This window comes from Apodemus sylvaticus, chromosome 1, assembly GCF_947179515.1.
Source record: "Apodemus sylvaticus chromosome 1, mApoSyl1.1, whole genome shotgun sequence".
Lineage (NCBI taxonomy): Eukaryota > Metazoa > Chordata > Mammalia > Rodentia > Muridae > Apodemus > Apodemus sylvaticus.
In genome coordinates this window covers 74951314-74967106 of record NC_067472.1, presented here as the reverse complement: position 1 = coordinate 74967106, position 15793 = coordinate 74951314, and the positions used below count along the sequence as shown (strand labels likewise).

General features: G+C 47.7%; 1 protein-coding gene across 1 annotated transcript in view; it reads left to right on the top strand.

Moving 5' to 3' along the window:
* The window catches only part of Tacc2 (transforming acidic coiled-coil containing protein 2), a 74560-nt gene extending 69925 nt beyond the window's left edge, over nucleotides 1-4635 (top strand). Inside the window, exon 15 of the mRNA XM_052197157.1 lies at nucleotides 4110-4635. Within this exon, the coding sequence (XP_052053117.1) occupies nucleotides 4110-4175 (66 nt within the window). The 3' untranslated portion in view covers nucleotides 4176-4635. The remainder of the gene's footprint in view (nucleotides 1-4109) is intronic.
* The last annotated feature ends 11158 nt before the right edge of the window (nucleotides 4636-15793 follow it).

Genomic DNA, 15793 nt, shown 5'->3' with positions numbered 1-15793 from the left:
GCACTGTGTCCCTGGATGTCCCAGTGAAGACCTCTGCCATCCTAGAAACACTGGTTCCATGTGGTTCAAAGAGGGCAGGCTGTCTAGGCTGAGTACCAGTCACCTCTGCCCTGGTGGGTGTTGACTCCTCTGCTAGGTGTTATCACAGGAAGTCTGGCAATGAAGCCGGCCGGCCGCTCACACACTCCACCAATCGTATGGCCCTGGTGAGCCCTGCCCTCTATCTCATTTCCTTGGTCCCCTTTACCCCCGAAAATATTTTAGATAAGAGAGTTTCTCTGATGTCAAGTGTGATACTAACCCCACCCCACTTCCAAAAACAACCCTGGAGAATCATTTAGCCTTGTTCTCTGAGGATAAACAAAGGTAACAGCTGTTGGTCAGTGGGCCACAGGAACTGTTTTCCAAAGAGAAGGGCAAACCTATGCCATGTGCCAACTGCTGTAGCTGCTAGTGATTTCTGGGCTCTGCTGATGGTTCAGAGCAGTCACCATGGAGACAAGACACAGCTGCAAAGCCAAACATTTGTTCATTCACTGATAATTACTGAGTACCATTAGGGGTTTGCTGTTGGGTCTATGTATATTTTTATAGAAGTGGAATGTTCCCTTAACATAAAGACCACATTCCCTAGTCATTGTGTGTGGGGGGAGGTTGTCAGTGTTTCCACGATACAGGTTCCATCAGCCGTGTGTCTAAATCACCATATGCTGTTAGTTCCTGAAGCAGGAGCCAGGATGTATATTTCCAAGGTCCTTGGCCCAATCAGGACAGAGAAGTAGGAGAGGGTTGATTGGGGAATAGGTGGAAGGAAGAGGGCTTATGGGACTTATGGGGAAGGGGGAACTGGGAAAGGGGAAATCATTTGGAATGTAAACAAAGAATGTAGAAAACAAAACAAAAACAGCAAATGAAGGGGATGACAGCATCCCCTTCTGTGTTTTCCGCTAGATTAAAATACATGGATACAAACAAATTGAGTCCCCTGGCCTTGGATAATAATAGCAAAGATCAAAATCTATCTGCAAAGGTAATTTCCTTTCTAACTTAAGCTTCCAGAGGATGAATTGATCTTGTTGTTCAGCCCCGGAGGACAGTAAATGATGTATAGCAAACAAGGCTTGTTGTCTTCAAGAGATTCAGAAACACATTCACCAGGGCAGGTTCACGTGAGATGCTGGGCTCCACGATGGGGCTCCGAGACCAGTGGTGGCTGATGGTGCTGAGGCTAATTCTAGAGACGTCTCTCCAGTGGGTCTGTGGTGCTTACACCCCGAGTCACTGCACATTAAGTTTAATAGACATGAGAACGGGGCTGAGTAGTTGCAGGCACAGCTGGAATTGTGTTCTAGGCCGGATGGACACATCTGTTCCCATTTGACTGGATCTGCACTCTTACCCATAGCACTTCACCTCTCCAAGCCATCTGTTTCCATACTGAAAAATGGGTTAACAGTGGCTTCTTGTATAGGGCTAGCATGAGAACTGAGGGAGGCCACAGCAGTCCTGGATGGCTTTAGCTTGGTGATTGGCATGTGCTTTTCACTGCGAAATAAAGATTAGCATTCATGGCCAGCAGGGGGCAGTAGTGGTGGTGGGAATAACTTGGATTAGTGGTCAGAGATGTTAGCATCTATGCGGGCTGGAGCCCCAGTGTATCCTTCTGGGCAGGACGTGGGCCATGGTCACGCTGCTGGGAGACAGTACTTCCTCCACATTCCCCCTTGGCAGCGCAGTTTCCTCCTCTGTGTGGGCACTGTCGTGTGGAGTGCTGGAGTCCTAACCCAGGGACAGCCGTGGCCTGAACTGAGATATGATGCAGGAGGTTCCAGGAAAGGGACTGATGGAGGCCAACCTTCCTCAGCATCTCCAAGGCAAACTAGCTGAAAATGTACATGAGAGGCAGGTCTTCTGTCCTCAAGGAGGGCCGATGGGCGCTTGTTCTTAAACAAGAGCAGCTCTGGGCTCCCGGCGTCCCAGCCATCAGAGAGTAGAGCCACATCTGGTGGACGTCTCCCAGATGGATCCCCCTTCTGCAGGACAGGGACGGCCACCCAGTTATCTGTGCTGCGTGCGTGCGTGCGTGCGTGCATGTGTGTGTGTGTGCGCGCGCGCGCGTGCACGTGCGTGTAGCTGCCTTTAACTGTGCTACAAGGATTGGCGAAGAGGGGCTTCTGCTTGAGAGGAACCCCCTGAAGTTGCCTGCTTCTGCCTGGCCTTCTGCACCTGCATTTACAGCGCCACCTACTGGGCATCTTCTAAACAGTGCTAGGGCTTTTCTAAACCCTCCTCAGCTTGTAAGAGCCGTAGAGGAGGAGCCTTGGAGGAGCCTAGCCCAGGGACGTGTGCTCTGCTCGCCGTGGTTTTACCTTGACAGGACTTCACGTTTCTTACCTTATTTCATTCTCACCTACATTGTAAAGATAGGGAGTCCAAGGTTCAGAGTAGCTGTGGACTCGCTCACGCTCACCCAGCCATAGCTAGGATGTAAACTTGGTTTTTGTTTCCGGCTATTTCCTCTAATTCCTGGAGATAATTTTAGGAGAGACCAAGAGACTGGGTGGACTCCCCAACAAGGAGAGCAGTGTCGCTACTGACTAACTAGTGATAGTCGCAGTAGCTGCTCTTGTTAAGGCGGGGTCTCACTGTGGCCCTGGTGGCCTGGAATTCACTGTGTAGGTCAGGCTAGCCTCAAACAGGCATGTGCTGCCACACCCGGCTTTCCTTTTTTTTAAACACCTTTTTGGGTGTGTGCATTTTTATTTTTGTTGCTTGTGCAGATATTACTTCAGGGCTGACCACTGTGTTTTGAGTAACCAATTAGGGCCCTGATCTCTGGGAAAAGCTAATTCTTCTAAGATGTTTGTCTAAGGGTGGGCTGGCCCGTTAAGATTCCCCCTTTTATGTTAACCTTTTATGTATAACTGATACTGTCATTGCTTGAGTCTTGTTTTAGTCATATTGTTGAGGTATTGAGGGTGTAGCTCCCCTGTCATTTCTAGGAGACACAGCGATATGAGAGACTTCCTGGTCCACTGACTCTGGGAATCTTCTGCCCTCTCTCTTCTGCGATGTTCCCAGAGCCTTAGGTTACAGGAGTTGTGTTATAGATATATCGTTGAGGCTGGACTTCTCACAGTTTCTGTATTATGACCAGTTGTAGTCTTCTGTGATGGTCTCCATCTATCACAAAGAGAAGCTTCTGTGTGGAGAGCTGCATTTGCCATTGTAAGAGTACCTTTTAGAAGGTAGGGGGAATTGTGCTGCTTTAATAAAGTATGGGGAGTCGGGTCTCTAAGGTCCAAACCTCACTCATCCTGTGTAGTTGTGAGGTGTCCAGTGCCAGGCGTGATGTCAGGAGGATGCCAGGCATTTCTCCTATGGAATGGATAGAGAGCTGTTGGTGGCCATCAAGGTATGAGTGCCACTTCTGAACCTTTAGGGACACTTTGTTAAGCTGGTCATTGTGATCATAGGTATCACCAATAGACAGAATCATAAATGCTTCCCTCCCTTGGTGGCTTGCATAGCACTTTTTCTTTTATATTCTCTCATATATTACATCTTGACTACAGTTCCCCTCCCTCCCCTCCCCCTTTCATAGCACTTTCTGGTGCTATGGAAGCTAGACCAGGAGGCTGGAGGCTTTCAAGTTAGGTCATCTCAAATGCCCCGAGACCTGTGTCCAAAATGAGTGGTGTCTTTAGCAGTGGGGACTAACCTTAAACCTAAGAGATTTCTGCACCCTGCTATTCCCTCCAGCCCCTCCCTCAGGGTCCCTTTGTAGTTGACCAGTTTCTTTGGATACTTTTGAGACAGGGTCAGTCACTGGCCTAGAACTTGATTAGCAGACTAGGCTGGCCAAGGATCCCCCTCTGTCTGCCCCCCACCCATACTGGGCTCCCTGGTATGTACTGCCATACCTGGCTTGTTGGGTTTTTTGTTTGTTTGTTTGTTTGTTGTTGTTTTAAAGATGGATTCTGAGAATTGAATTCAGATCCTTCAGCTTGCAGCACGAGGGGCCTTTCTGACTGAGTCATCGCCCCAGCCCCACGATTGCCAAAATTTCAAACACCAAGAACACCTCTCCTCTTGTCTTTCATTTTCAGAATAAAGAGATAGAAGAACTCACCAAGATTTGTGACGAACTGATCGCCAAGATGGGGAAAAGCTAACTCTGGACCAAGAGCTTGGACTTGGCCGTTGCGTGCAATACGATCGTCGGCACACTGTTTGTCCTTCCGACTCCATGGACAGGTTCTCCTTTCATTCTGTGTGCACTACTGTGCCCTCTTTCTAAATAAGGTTGGTTTGACCGTATGCAGTGCCGAGACCTACCAGGATCCCTTGCTATCCTTTTGCATTTTCTAGTATAATTCATAGCAAGTTGACCTCGGAGTTCCTGTATCAGGGAGACTGTCAGATTCTCTAATAGAATACGAATTGCTGATCTTGGCGTTGCCCTTGGGCGAGCAGCATCTGATGTGACGTGAACATACACAGCCTGCATCGGGACTCTTGCCTTAAGGAGTGTACAATTGATCCACATTTGCTGGTTTGATTTTTTAAAAAAAAAGAATGCATGTTTCAAATAAAATTCTCTATTGTAAATAAATTTTTTTCTTTGAGTCTTGGCAACAAGTGTGGCTGTGAGTTATTTTCTGGGAATGGCTGAGCCCTTTTCTTCATTAAATCATATCAGGTTTGGGCTCTGCCTCTTTGGGCTCTTTGTTTATTGATTTAAATTGCATTTCCTTCATTATCGTGTCTGGGTTTGTAAGAGGGAACAAATGAGAAATATTGATTGAGGCTTAAATAAGTAAGTGGATATATTGGATTAGCTTAGATTTTATTTTTACAAAGCCTTGGCCATTAGGAGGCAAAAAAAAAAAAAAACTATTTCCTTTTATAATTGCGTGAAAGAAATATCGAACTGTCAGTCTTTCTGCCCCTCCCCTTGGTGCCTGACCAACCCTGAAACCCTGCCCGTTCCTTTATAAGAGATTAAGAGAGGCCCAGGAACACCCCGTGGGAGGCAGGCAATTAGCCATTTAGCAACAGGACCACTACCAGGCTCCCTGATTCTCTGACCTGCACCTGTGACCTGTGACCTGTGAGGGAATGTAAAGGATGAGATGGGGGGTGAGGAGGTGGAAGGTACCCTGTTTTTCTGGGGCTGCTGTCACAAATCCCCACAAACATATCAGCTGATAGCCTCCGGAAGTTCAAAGTCAGCTGTCCAGTAAGGTTTGGGCACATGAAGTGAATCCGTCCTGCCCTTCTTCCTCAGCTGCATCCTCTGCCACATTCAGCCTCGGCTCACACGACCTTCTCAGCCTTTTGTGTGTCTGCCTCAAGCACCCCCTCGTCGTAGATGCTCTCACCCTGGCTGAGCTGTACCACCAGGTCTCTCTTTACTGTCTTGTTTTGAGACAAGGTTGCTGAAACTGGCCTTGAGCTCATTCATTGGAGCTCTGACAGGCCTTGAATTCCTGAGAAGCTGGGTTTACAGGTCGGTGCCACCACGTCCAGTCCTTCTCTTTATAAGAATACCATCCTGGACTTAGAGCCTACTGCAAATCCACGGCGATCTCATCTTGAGATCCACAGTTCCATCTGCAAAGGCCGTTTCCGGTTACAGCCGTGTTTGTGGGGAACAGAGATTAAGAAGTATGGTTGTATTTTGTTTTTCTCATTACATCATGTATTTATGCATGAGTGAGGTCAGAGGACAATTTTTGTTTTGTTTTGTTTTGTTTTTTGGATTTGGTTTAGTCAAGACAGGGTTTCTCTGTGTAGCTCTGGCTGTCCTGGAACTCACTCTGTAGACCAGGCTGGCCTCGAACTCAGAAATCTGCCTGCCTCTGCCTCCCAGAGTGCTGGGATTACAGGCGTGCACCACCACCGGCCCGGCTGAGGACAACTTTTGAACATTATGATGGTGCACATGTGAAGGCCTAGGGATGTGTCATTTCCCTCCTCCTACATGTGGGTCCTGGGGATCAAACACAGGGAGGTCACCAGGCGAGGCTATAAGAGCCGTTACCCACTGACCCACGTGTGCCAGCAGAATATGTGGTGTGGCTGAGTGTGGAAAGCAGGCCTGAGCTCCGGGGTCTCAGTTGAACTCCCCCCTTTCTGCCACAGGCACAGCAGCTAAGAGTTGACCATTTCAGAGGTACCCCACCCACCCCATCAGGGCAGGTTTTAGGCAGCCTTGTCTGGGAGAGGATGGGCTGGAAATCTCAACTGTGACTTAGAAGGTAGATGAAACTGGGCCATCTGGTCAGCACAACAGGACAAAAGGACATAGATGAACTCTTGTTGGGCCATTGGCTCAGTGGCAGTAGGCCACATGGAAGGGGCTCTTAAGAGTTTTGGCTTCATTTTCTCTGCATGTGGCCTACACTGGTGGAGCTCTGGTCTCACTGCTGTCCTTGCCTGACAGACGTGTGAGCCCGGACAGGGAACTGCCTCCCTTCCGCCTGTCCGGTTCTCACTGCCTGCTCCAGCCAGTTCCACTGACCCAAGAGTCCTCGCTCACCCTCGCCAATCCATCTCCAGGATTCTCCCCTCTACTTCTTTCTCTCTTATTTTTACCTAAATTTAAGAAAAAAAAATTATTTCTAAAAAATTACTAATACAGGTAAGGAAAACATCCTACCCAAGCCAAGAAACTACAGATTTTTTGACTATGTCTTTTTCTTAGCATATGAAATGTTACCTAATTTTTTCACTGTGCTACTTTTAAAATCCTCCTCTGTTTGCTCATGCCTCTGGCCCGGCCTCAGGTTCCATTCTTTTAGCCTTTTTCTCTGCCTAATAACTGTCATGTGACTGTCATATAACCATCATGTAAACTCTTTTTCCTTATGAAATTTTTGTTTGTTTGTTTGTTTTTTGGAGACAGGTTTTCTCTATAGTCCTGGCTGTCCTGGAACTCAGTCTGTAGACCGGGCTGGCCTCTAACTCAGAAATCCGCCTGCCTCTGCCTCCCAAGTGCTGGGATTAAAGGCGTGTGCCACCACTGCCCATTGTTTTGGCTTATTGAGACAGGGTTTCATAAAGCTCTTGATGGCCTCCCACTTGCCATGACCTTGAACTCCTGACCTGTCTGTCCTAACCTCGAGTGCTGGGACTATAGGTGTGTGCTGTCTTCTTACCTGTGCCTAGCTTCCTTTGTACTTCCTTTTCTTTTTAGTAGACCTGTGCTGCTCTGTGTCTGTCTACCAGACTCTACTGCTGTCTACCAGACACTACTTTGGAGATCTTCAGGGCCAAAGAGTTGCACTCCCTAAAGGGGAGGGTGGGCCGGATCAAGATGAGCTGCTGGGGTCTCTGCTGTGGCCTCTGCTGTTCCTGCAGTCAGTGCAGCACAGAAAGTTGGGGCCACTGAGAGAGATGTGATTGCTGTGGGCTTGAGGGCCTTCCAGAGACAAGAGCTTCGGGAGTGAATTCTCTTCCTCAAAGTGTTAACAGCTTTATAAAACAGAGGCTCTCAGATGGTCCTTGATGAAATAACTTGTGTGTGTTTTATTGCTTGTGGGCAGGGTCCTATATACATTTTGGAGTGGAATGGGGTCTAAAAACAGATGCTTTCTATTGACTTGGTCTGAGATGTCAGGAATGCCTCATCTGCATGTGGAGGGGCTTTGGGCGCTGCCCCTATGTGACCGATTGTCACGGTCCTCTCCATGGGGTGTTGTGGTCACTTGTTTCAGGACAGGAAGTTGGTCGGGAGAAGATGAAACTCCTACCATCCTCAGGTATGAGAATACAGGGATTTCTGAATGTACTCTACCTTAACAAGTTTTTGTCTGGTGACACAGTTCCACTTGCCCCACCCACCTGGACTGCTTTTGAGTCCTGCTTTGAAACTCTGAGTCACTAATGGAGGCCACTGTGTTCTTCCAGACAAACTTACAGAGAGAGTACAGTGGTCTGGTAGTTTAAATGAAAATGGCCCCCATAGGCCCACAGGGAGTGGTACTTTTAGGAGATGTGGCCTTGTTGGAGTAGGTGTGGCTTTATTGGAGAAGTGTGTCACTGGGTGACTTTGAGGCCTCAGAAGATCAAGCCAGGCCCAGTGTGATATTCTATCCTGCTGTCTGCTTGCCTGTCTGCCTGCCTGCCTGCCCGCCTACCTGCCTGCCTGCCCGCTGCCTGCCTGCCTGCCCGCCTGCCTGCCCACTGCCTGCCTGCCTGCCTGCCCGCTGCCTGCCTGCCTGCCCGCCTGCCTGCCCGCCTGCCTGCCTGCCCGCTGCCTGCCTGCCTGCCTGCTGCCTGCCTGCCTGCCTGCTGCTTCCCTGCCTGCCTGCCTGCTGCCTGCCTGCCTGCTGCCTGCCTCCTTCCTGCCTGCCTGCTGCCTGCCTGCCTGCCTGCCTGCTGCCTGCCTGCCTGCCTCCTTCCTTCCTGCCTGCCTGCCTGCCTGCCTGCCTGAAGCCATGCTTTCTGCCATAATGGACTAAAGCTCTGAGCTATAAGCCAGCCCCAGTAAATATTTTCCTTATAAGAGTTGCTGTGGTCATGGTGTCTCTTCATAGCAATAGAAACAAACCCTCAGACAAGTTTGTTTCAATGTCAAGCCACGGTTCCGTGTGATAAAAGTTCAGTCTCCAGATGGTGGTTCTATTTTGAGATGTTCTGGAAATGTTTTTAGGAGGTGGGACCTAATGTCAGGTCACTGGAAGTGTCCCTCTGAAGGTTAGTCCTGGTCCTAGGTCCCCACTCTTTTTCTTTGCTTCCTGTCTCCCTCTGTCATGTACTTCCTCTGCTGCCCCGTTCCTCCCCGGAAGAGTGGAGCTGCGCACAGCAGACTGAGTCTCTGCAAACCTGAGCCAAGATGAGAAGGGAAGGTGCTGTTTCTAAGAATCTCCTGCCACATCCGGTTACTTTTCCCTGGGGACTCTGTGCTCACTGACTGTCACGGACCTGAGCACTCTCGGCGGAGTGCAGTCTGGCAAATTTTATATCAGTAAATACAGCCATTTGTTCCTTTAAGCGGCCACATAGCAATCCATGATACCAAATAAACAACTTTTGGGGAAGATGGGCATTTAAATTGTGTCCAGTGCTTTGCTATTGTTCTGAACTACCTGAGAGCCCTTATGTACCTACGAACATACTCCTTTAAGATGAACAATTTTTGTGGATTGTTTTTGAGACAGAGTCTTATTATGTAGACCTGGCTGGCCTAGAGTTCACTATATAGACCAGGCTGGTCTTAAACTCACAGATCCACCCACCTCTGCCTCCCGAGTGCTGGGATTAAAGGTGCACCACCACATGCAGCTCTTAATTTTATTTTATTTTTATGTGTATGATTGTTTTGCCTACATGTATGTAAATGTACCTACCATGTGCGTGCCTGATATTCATGGGAGGCCAGAAGGCATCAGTTTCCCTGGAACTAGAGTTATGGAAGGTTGTGAGCCACCTCCCAGTGGTAGGTACTGGGAATCCAAACTTCTGCAAGAGCAACAAGTGCTCTTGATGGCTGTGCCATCTCTCCAGCCCCTAAGCTGAATTCTTTAGAGTGGCTCACCTGGGCTGAAGATGCCACTGTGATTGCTGACCCACCAGACCCCGGCTTCTTAAACTGGGTCATGATAGCATGTGATTTGTATAACTGAATGTGGAGATTGAGGAAAAACTGGCAATAAATAGTAAAAGATTTTTGAATCTTCAATGCCCCAAAAGCAATTAAAAATCAAATGCATGAGGTATATTTGGCTCTTTTGTTCCATTTCACAGCTGCAGCCTGGGTTGTGAACACACAAGCTTTGTACTGTGCAGCCTTACACCACACAAGGCCAACACTGCCTGAAACACCCCGCTTCCACCTGAGGTTTCCCTGTGCTGTAAATGGCAGTGTTTTGACTGTAGATGCAGAGTTTTCTACTCTGATGGTTTCATTATGGAAAACAAATGGCTGTTAATGGTTCCTGCCAACATTTGTCAGAGTCCAGGTATCCGGTTAGCGTTGCGCAGGTCATGTTGCTAGGTTGCTAGGACGCTTAATTTTAAATGAAAACCGTGCTGTTAGCCCAGGCTCCTTGAAATTTCACTAGATGGATTTTGGCACAGGATTAGGACAGAATTTGCAACAATTTCTTCAATGGCCACCACGCCTTTGTCATTTGTACTGTGTGAAGGTGTGTTCTCAGCACTAATAATTATAAAATCTAAATACTGACCAACTCTGAAAAAGAAGATGCTCTGTATCCTGCAGTATCAAATAGCCAATAGTCAACAAGCTTTCATCCTTTATGTGAAAATAAATAAGCATACCTTCTCATTAGCATGCAAATTTGCTTTCATCTTAAATAAATGACAAACTATGCTACCAAACAGAATTTCACATATATCTACCGAAATTGTTTCAAAATAAACTTCATAATTGATTGCTGGCAAATGCTTGATTTGTAGTCATTTATATGCCCATATACACAGGGTTGGGCAGAAACCACTGTTCTATCCAAACATTAAGAATACCAAATGTGTTTGGGCAGGTTGACTGTGGTTGCAGTGAAGCAGGAAGTCCACCAGGAGGAGCTGCAACACATCTTAGAAAAGAGTTCCAGCTGGCCTAGGAAGAGGGAGGCAGAGCCACCTTAGACTTCAGGACCATGAAACACTGATCCTCGCTTTAGCTCAAATCAGGTTCAAGTTTGTCTGTCTGACATGCTTACAGAGTAGTATCAGTTCTTTTATCCACCACAATGCAGGTGACCTGCCCAGTGCTGACTTCCTGTGACATTGCTTGTGGCCAAGGTCACATGAGGTCCAGGCCAGCTCTAGAATTTCAAGGTCTGCCCTGTTCTTTCTCTCCAACAGCCAAGAAGCCACCTTGAAGTGTAATTTCTCTTCTCTCTTCTCTTTTTTGTTTGTTTGTTTGTGTTTTGAAACAGTCTTATATAGTCCAGGCTAGCCTCAAATTCATTATGTAGCCAAGGATGACCTTGAACTTCTGATCCACCTGCCTCTACCTTCCAGGTGCTGGGGTTAAGTGTGCCACAATGGCCTGTTCTACGCAGTACTGGAGACTGGGCTCAGAACTACACTTTAAAGTTTTTTGTTTGTTTTGGGTTTTTTTTGTTTTGTTTTGCTTGTTTTTTGGTGTTTTTTGTTTGTTTGTTTGTTTGTTTTGGTTTTTGGCTTTTGGTTTTTTCGAGACAGGGTTTCTCTGTATAGCCCTGGCTGTCCTGGAACTCACTCTGTAGACCAGGCTGGCCTCGAACTCAGAAATCTGCCTGCCTCTTCCTCCCAAGTGCTGGGATTACAGGCATGCGCCACCACCTCCAGGGTACACTTTAAAGTTTAGGAAGCTTATTGCTTAGAAGCCTTCTGGGTTTGGTACTTGTGCTGGTTAGATTTAGATTTATGTCAACTTGACACAAGCGTAAGCTCACCTGAAAGGAGGGAATCTCAACTGAGAAAATTTTTCTATGAGATCAGGCTGTAGTACACCTGTAGGGCATTTTCTTAATCAGTGATTGATGAGGAAGGACCCAGCCCATTGTGGGTGGGGCCAGCACTGAGCTGGTAGTCCTGTAAGAAAGTATGCAGAGCAAACCCAACAAGTGAGCCTCTGCTCTGCACCAATCAGCTCCTGCCTCCAGGCCCCTCCCTGTTTGAGATCCCGCCCTGATGTCCTTCAGTGATGGACTGTGATGTGGAAGTGTAAGCCAAATAAACCCTGTCCTCAACTTGCTCTGCTCATGGCGTTTCACTGCAACAATAGAAACATAACTAGGACAGAAACCTCACATACCTGTGCCCTGGCCCTTGGTGTATATATATATATATATATACCCTGTGGGACACGTGGGACTGTTCTCTGCCATTCAGCTGCCCTGGCCTGGCTTCAGACTTGCTCTGTGCTTGGTCACCTCTCTTCTGGTGTTACCTACTGGGGATGCTGTGCTGTCAGTGAGAGGCTATGGGGGACAGCCGTATTGGCTCCTCCAGTGTCTGCCTTACTGAGGGACTGGGTCTAGTGTGTTTCCAGTCCTTGGCTTCTCCTTTGGAACTCTGAGGGGTTGAGTCAAGACAACACAGAGGTATGAGACTGAGGTAGGCCTTCCCCACAGGGAAGGCCTTCTCTCTCTATGCCCTAGAGGGAACTTAGGATCCTCCTGCCTCAGTCTGTCTTCTGATATTACAGGCTGTCCCACACCAGATATCTGTGCTATCTTGAGTCATATCAGGCTACTGTATGATTCTTTTACTTGTTTGCTTGTTCATTTTAATAGACTGGCCTCAAACTTCCTATATAACAGTCTCCTTTCTGTCCTCACAAACTAGCTTTATTTGAGGAAATCCTTTGCCAGCCACACTCAATACTCACTGTGGCCTTACAGAGCATTTCTGGAAATGTATCTCTGCCTGAGCGTGCGCACACAACCTCCTCAGCAGAGGAGTTGCTAACCTGTCTCTCTCTGGAGCCTAAGCAGGTGCTATCAGAAGCTGATTCATTCTTGCCAATTCTTCAGGATCCAGAACATGCCAGGTGAGACAAAAAGCAGCCCCCCCCAAAGCTGGGATGATGGCTCTGCACACACACACACACACACACAAACACACACACAGACACACACACAAACACACACACAGAGACACACACAAACACACACACACACACACATACACACACACTCTATTTCCCTCCCATAGGGGTGGGTCATCGCCATCACTAGCAAGTAGATGCCACCAGGTAGAACTTTCGGGGAGAGCAGCTAAAGCTAGTTCCATTTATGTGCGTTTAACTTTGGCTTACAGATCAGCTCTGGAGAGGTCCTTGGCGGACTGGGGGTGGGGTGGGGAGCTGAAGGCTTCAGAAAGGAATCCACACAACCCAGGCCAAATGTCAGGGCCAGGGGTGGTGAGAATTGTGGCTCCCTGGGACACTTTCCCAGTGTGGCCAATAGGAGGCGCTCAGGGGCTGTCTTTTAGCCAGGAGCCCTGGTAGTACCAGAAATAGTATCCAGAGGTCAGGTGTGATGTCAGGAGGGTCAGGTTCTTGTATTTCAAACACCTTAATTCAAATCATGTGTAAAGCCCTCTATTGCAGAGAAAGTTTATTGCAGATGGAAGTCTGAGGTAAAGGGAAGGGCAGATGCAACAGAGAGAGCAGACATGCATGTCCGTGCTTTTACTGAGGGATCTCCTTCCACACACACTACCACACCATGGCCTTGGCCCTGGGCTAGGAGGGAAATGGCAGACAGCATATACTCTGGTGGTGTGGGAAGTGCGACAAAGGCTCTCCAAGTGTGTGTGTAGCTCATTCCTCTGCAAAGGAACACAGCCTGGTGGCAGGTCTTGCACTCTGAGACACTAATGTCTGTCAGAGTGCTGACTACACTACCTACAACTTTCTCCCACATCAAGAGACATAGTGTCACCATTATCAGTAATACACAGGAAGTGTGTGTGTGTGTGTGTGTGTGTGTGTGCACAAATATTGATGTAGAATTAATTAAGGTTAATCTTGGCCATGGAATTCAAATGACTTTTGTTGTGAAAATATTTTGGCAGCCAGGCAGGGTTATGTTAGTGACAAACTGTCACTAACAGTCTGTTTTCTGACAACTCTGTCTCCTCTCAGAAGAAAGCCTAAAGCCTCAAGCTGAGTTAACACCAGAACCCGGAACAGGAAGTCCTTAGAATCTGACTGCTGTTACCATGGTGCCCACAACTACCCCCAGGAAGCCAAAGGCAAGCTCCCCCAGCAAAGCATCTCATCCCAGTAGGAGAAAAGGGTGAGCCCCAGGTCATGAGAGCAGTCGGGATTCAGGCCCAGGAGGTGCCCAGCCTTCAGCTCCCCTTTCATTCAGAGACCAGTGCAACCAGCCTCCCCCTGCCTCACTCTCAACCTCTGTGACGGCCCCTGCAGACAGCAGGACTTCAGAACTGTAAGTTGGACTGGTACAACTCTCATCCACAGCAGAGCAGGTGTCACCGAGTGGTGGGAGGGCAAGGAGGCTGGCCCTTCAGAGGCTCCTGCCTGGGAGCTAAAGGAGGGTCACAGACAGCTTCCTCACCAGAGGACCAGGAGCAACAGCTAAAGCTCACCCAGGGCACGGATCCCAGTGAGACAAAAATAAAAATACATTTCAATGCTACTAAGATACTCCTGGGGTTCAAGGCCAGCTCGGAAGACTCTAGTGTAAAAGAAACAGAAGCTAGGCAGTCGCCTGTGGGCTGATATGAGCTTGTTCTATGGAGGGCCATGGAAGGGGCATTCCTTCCTAGGCCGAGTAGCTCTGTGTGAAATCCGCCTGGAACCCATTCCTCTCTCCTCAGAAGACTCTGGACCACGATGAAGATGCAGAGCTCACATGTAGAACAGTAGAAAGTAGGCAAGGATTTTAGCTAGAGAGGTGCAGGTCATCTAACGTTAGCATGAAAAACAGGTCAGAGAAACACCTATGATTCCCTGGACATGGAAACTGAGTCATGAACAAAAAACATGTGTGCGTGGAGTGGGTGCCATGGGTGTGTGTGTGTGTGTGTGTGTTTAGTATGCTGTGTAGTGTAGTGTATGTATGGTTGTGTATATGTGGTATGTGTTTAGTGTGCTGTATAGTATAGTGTGTGTGTATGTTTGTGTGTATATGTGTGTATGTGTGTGTATATATGTGCATGTGGTATGTATGTATGTGTGTGGTGTGTGTGTGTGCATTGTGTATATGTGTATGTGTGTGTGCATGTCTATATGTATGTCATATGTGTGTATGTGTGTGTATATGTGGTGTATGTGTTTAGTATATTGTATAGAATGTGTGCGTGGTATGTATGTGTGTATGTGATGTGTGTGTATGTGTGTATGTGGTGTGTGTGTATGTGTGGTATATGTGTTTAGTATGCTGTATGGTATAAGTGTGGGTGTGGTATGTATGTGTGTGTAGTATGGTGTGTGTGCATATTTAGTGTGGTGTATAATACAGTGTGGTGGTGATGGTTGTGCTTGAACAGAACCTCCTGGAGATTTGAGTGTGGGGAACTGATTCATTTTCATGACCTCCTCTGACAAAAACAGCCCTTGGTACTTGTACCTCAGTCCCTGTATTGGATTCCTGGTCTCCCTGGAGTTTGTGAGTGTCCTCACCCCATCAGCATCTTTCAGTCAGTCCTGCCCTTCTCTTCCTGTTAACTGTTTTTGGCATACCATTGATCAGATTGGTTTCTGTCACTTATAATCAAATTATCCTAATTGTGTTCAGAACTAGCAGGAGGACAGATGCTCTGTCAGTCCTCCTTCCTGGCCTTTAAGCCAAGGTAATCATAAGTTGACTGGGCCCTGACACAGCCCTGGCTAATTGATACAGCTACCCATATAGTCTCCTGACCCAGATAAAGAATACATGCTCACCTACTCAAGCCCATACCTGGATCTCCGTCCTCTTGACAGTGTGAGAAGGCATATCTTGCTGCTCCTCTACCTGAGATGCTTTTCCAAAATGATAGCATAGATCTGTCTGTCTGTCCATCCATCCATCCATCCACCCATCCATCCATCCACCCATCCATCCCAGCTAGAGCTCTTGTGTAGTATGAGGCACTGTATCCAACTATAGAACAAGCAACCACTTAGATATCCTCTGGCTTTGACTCACGGCCTGTTTGAGGCTCTTTCATGATTCCTTTTATGGTGACATAGGGATTCTTTAGGTCAGCCTCCTCTACGGTATTCTACTGAGATGCTTTAGAGACATATGAAAGCTCACCTTTAGCTCTTTGTCCTACAGATACTCGTCGCTTTCCTCCAGTGTCATCTCCATTATCATTC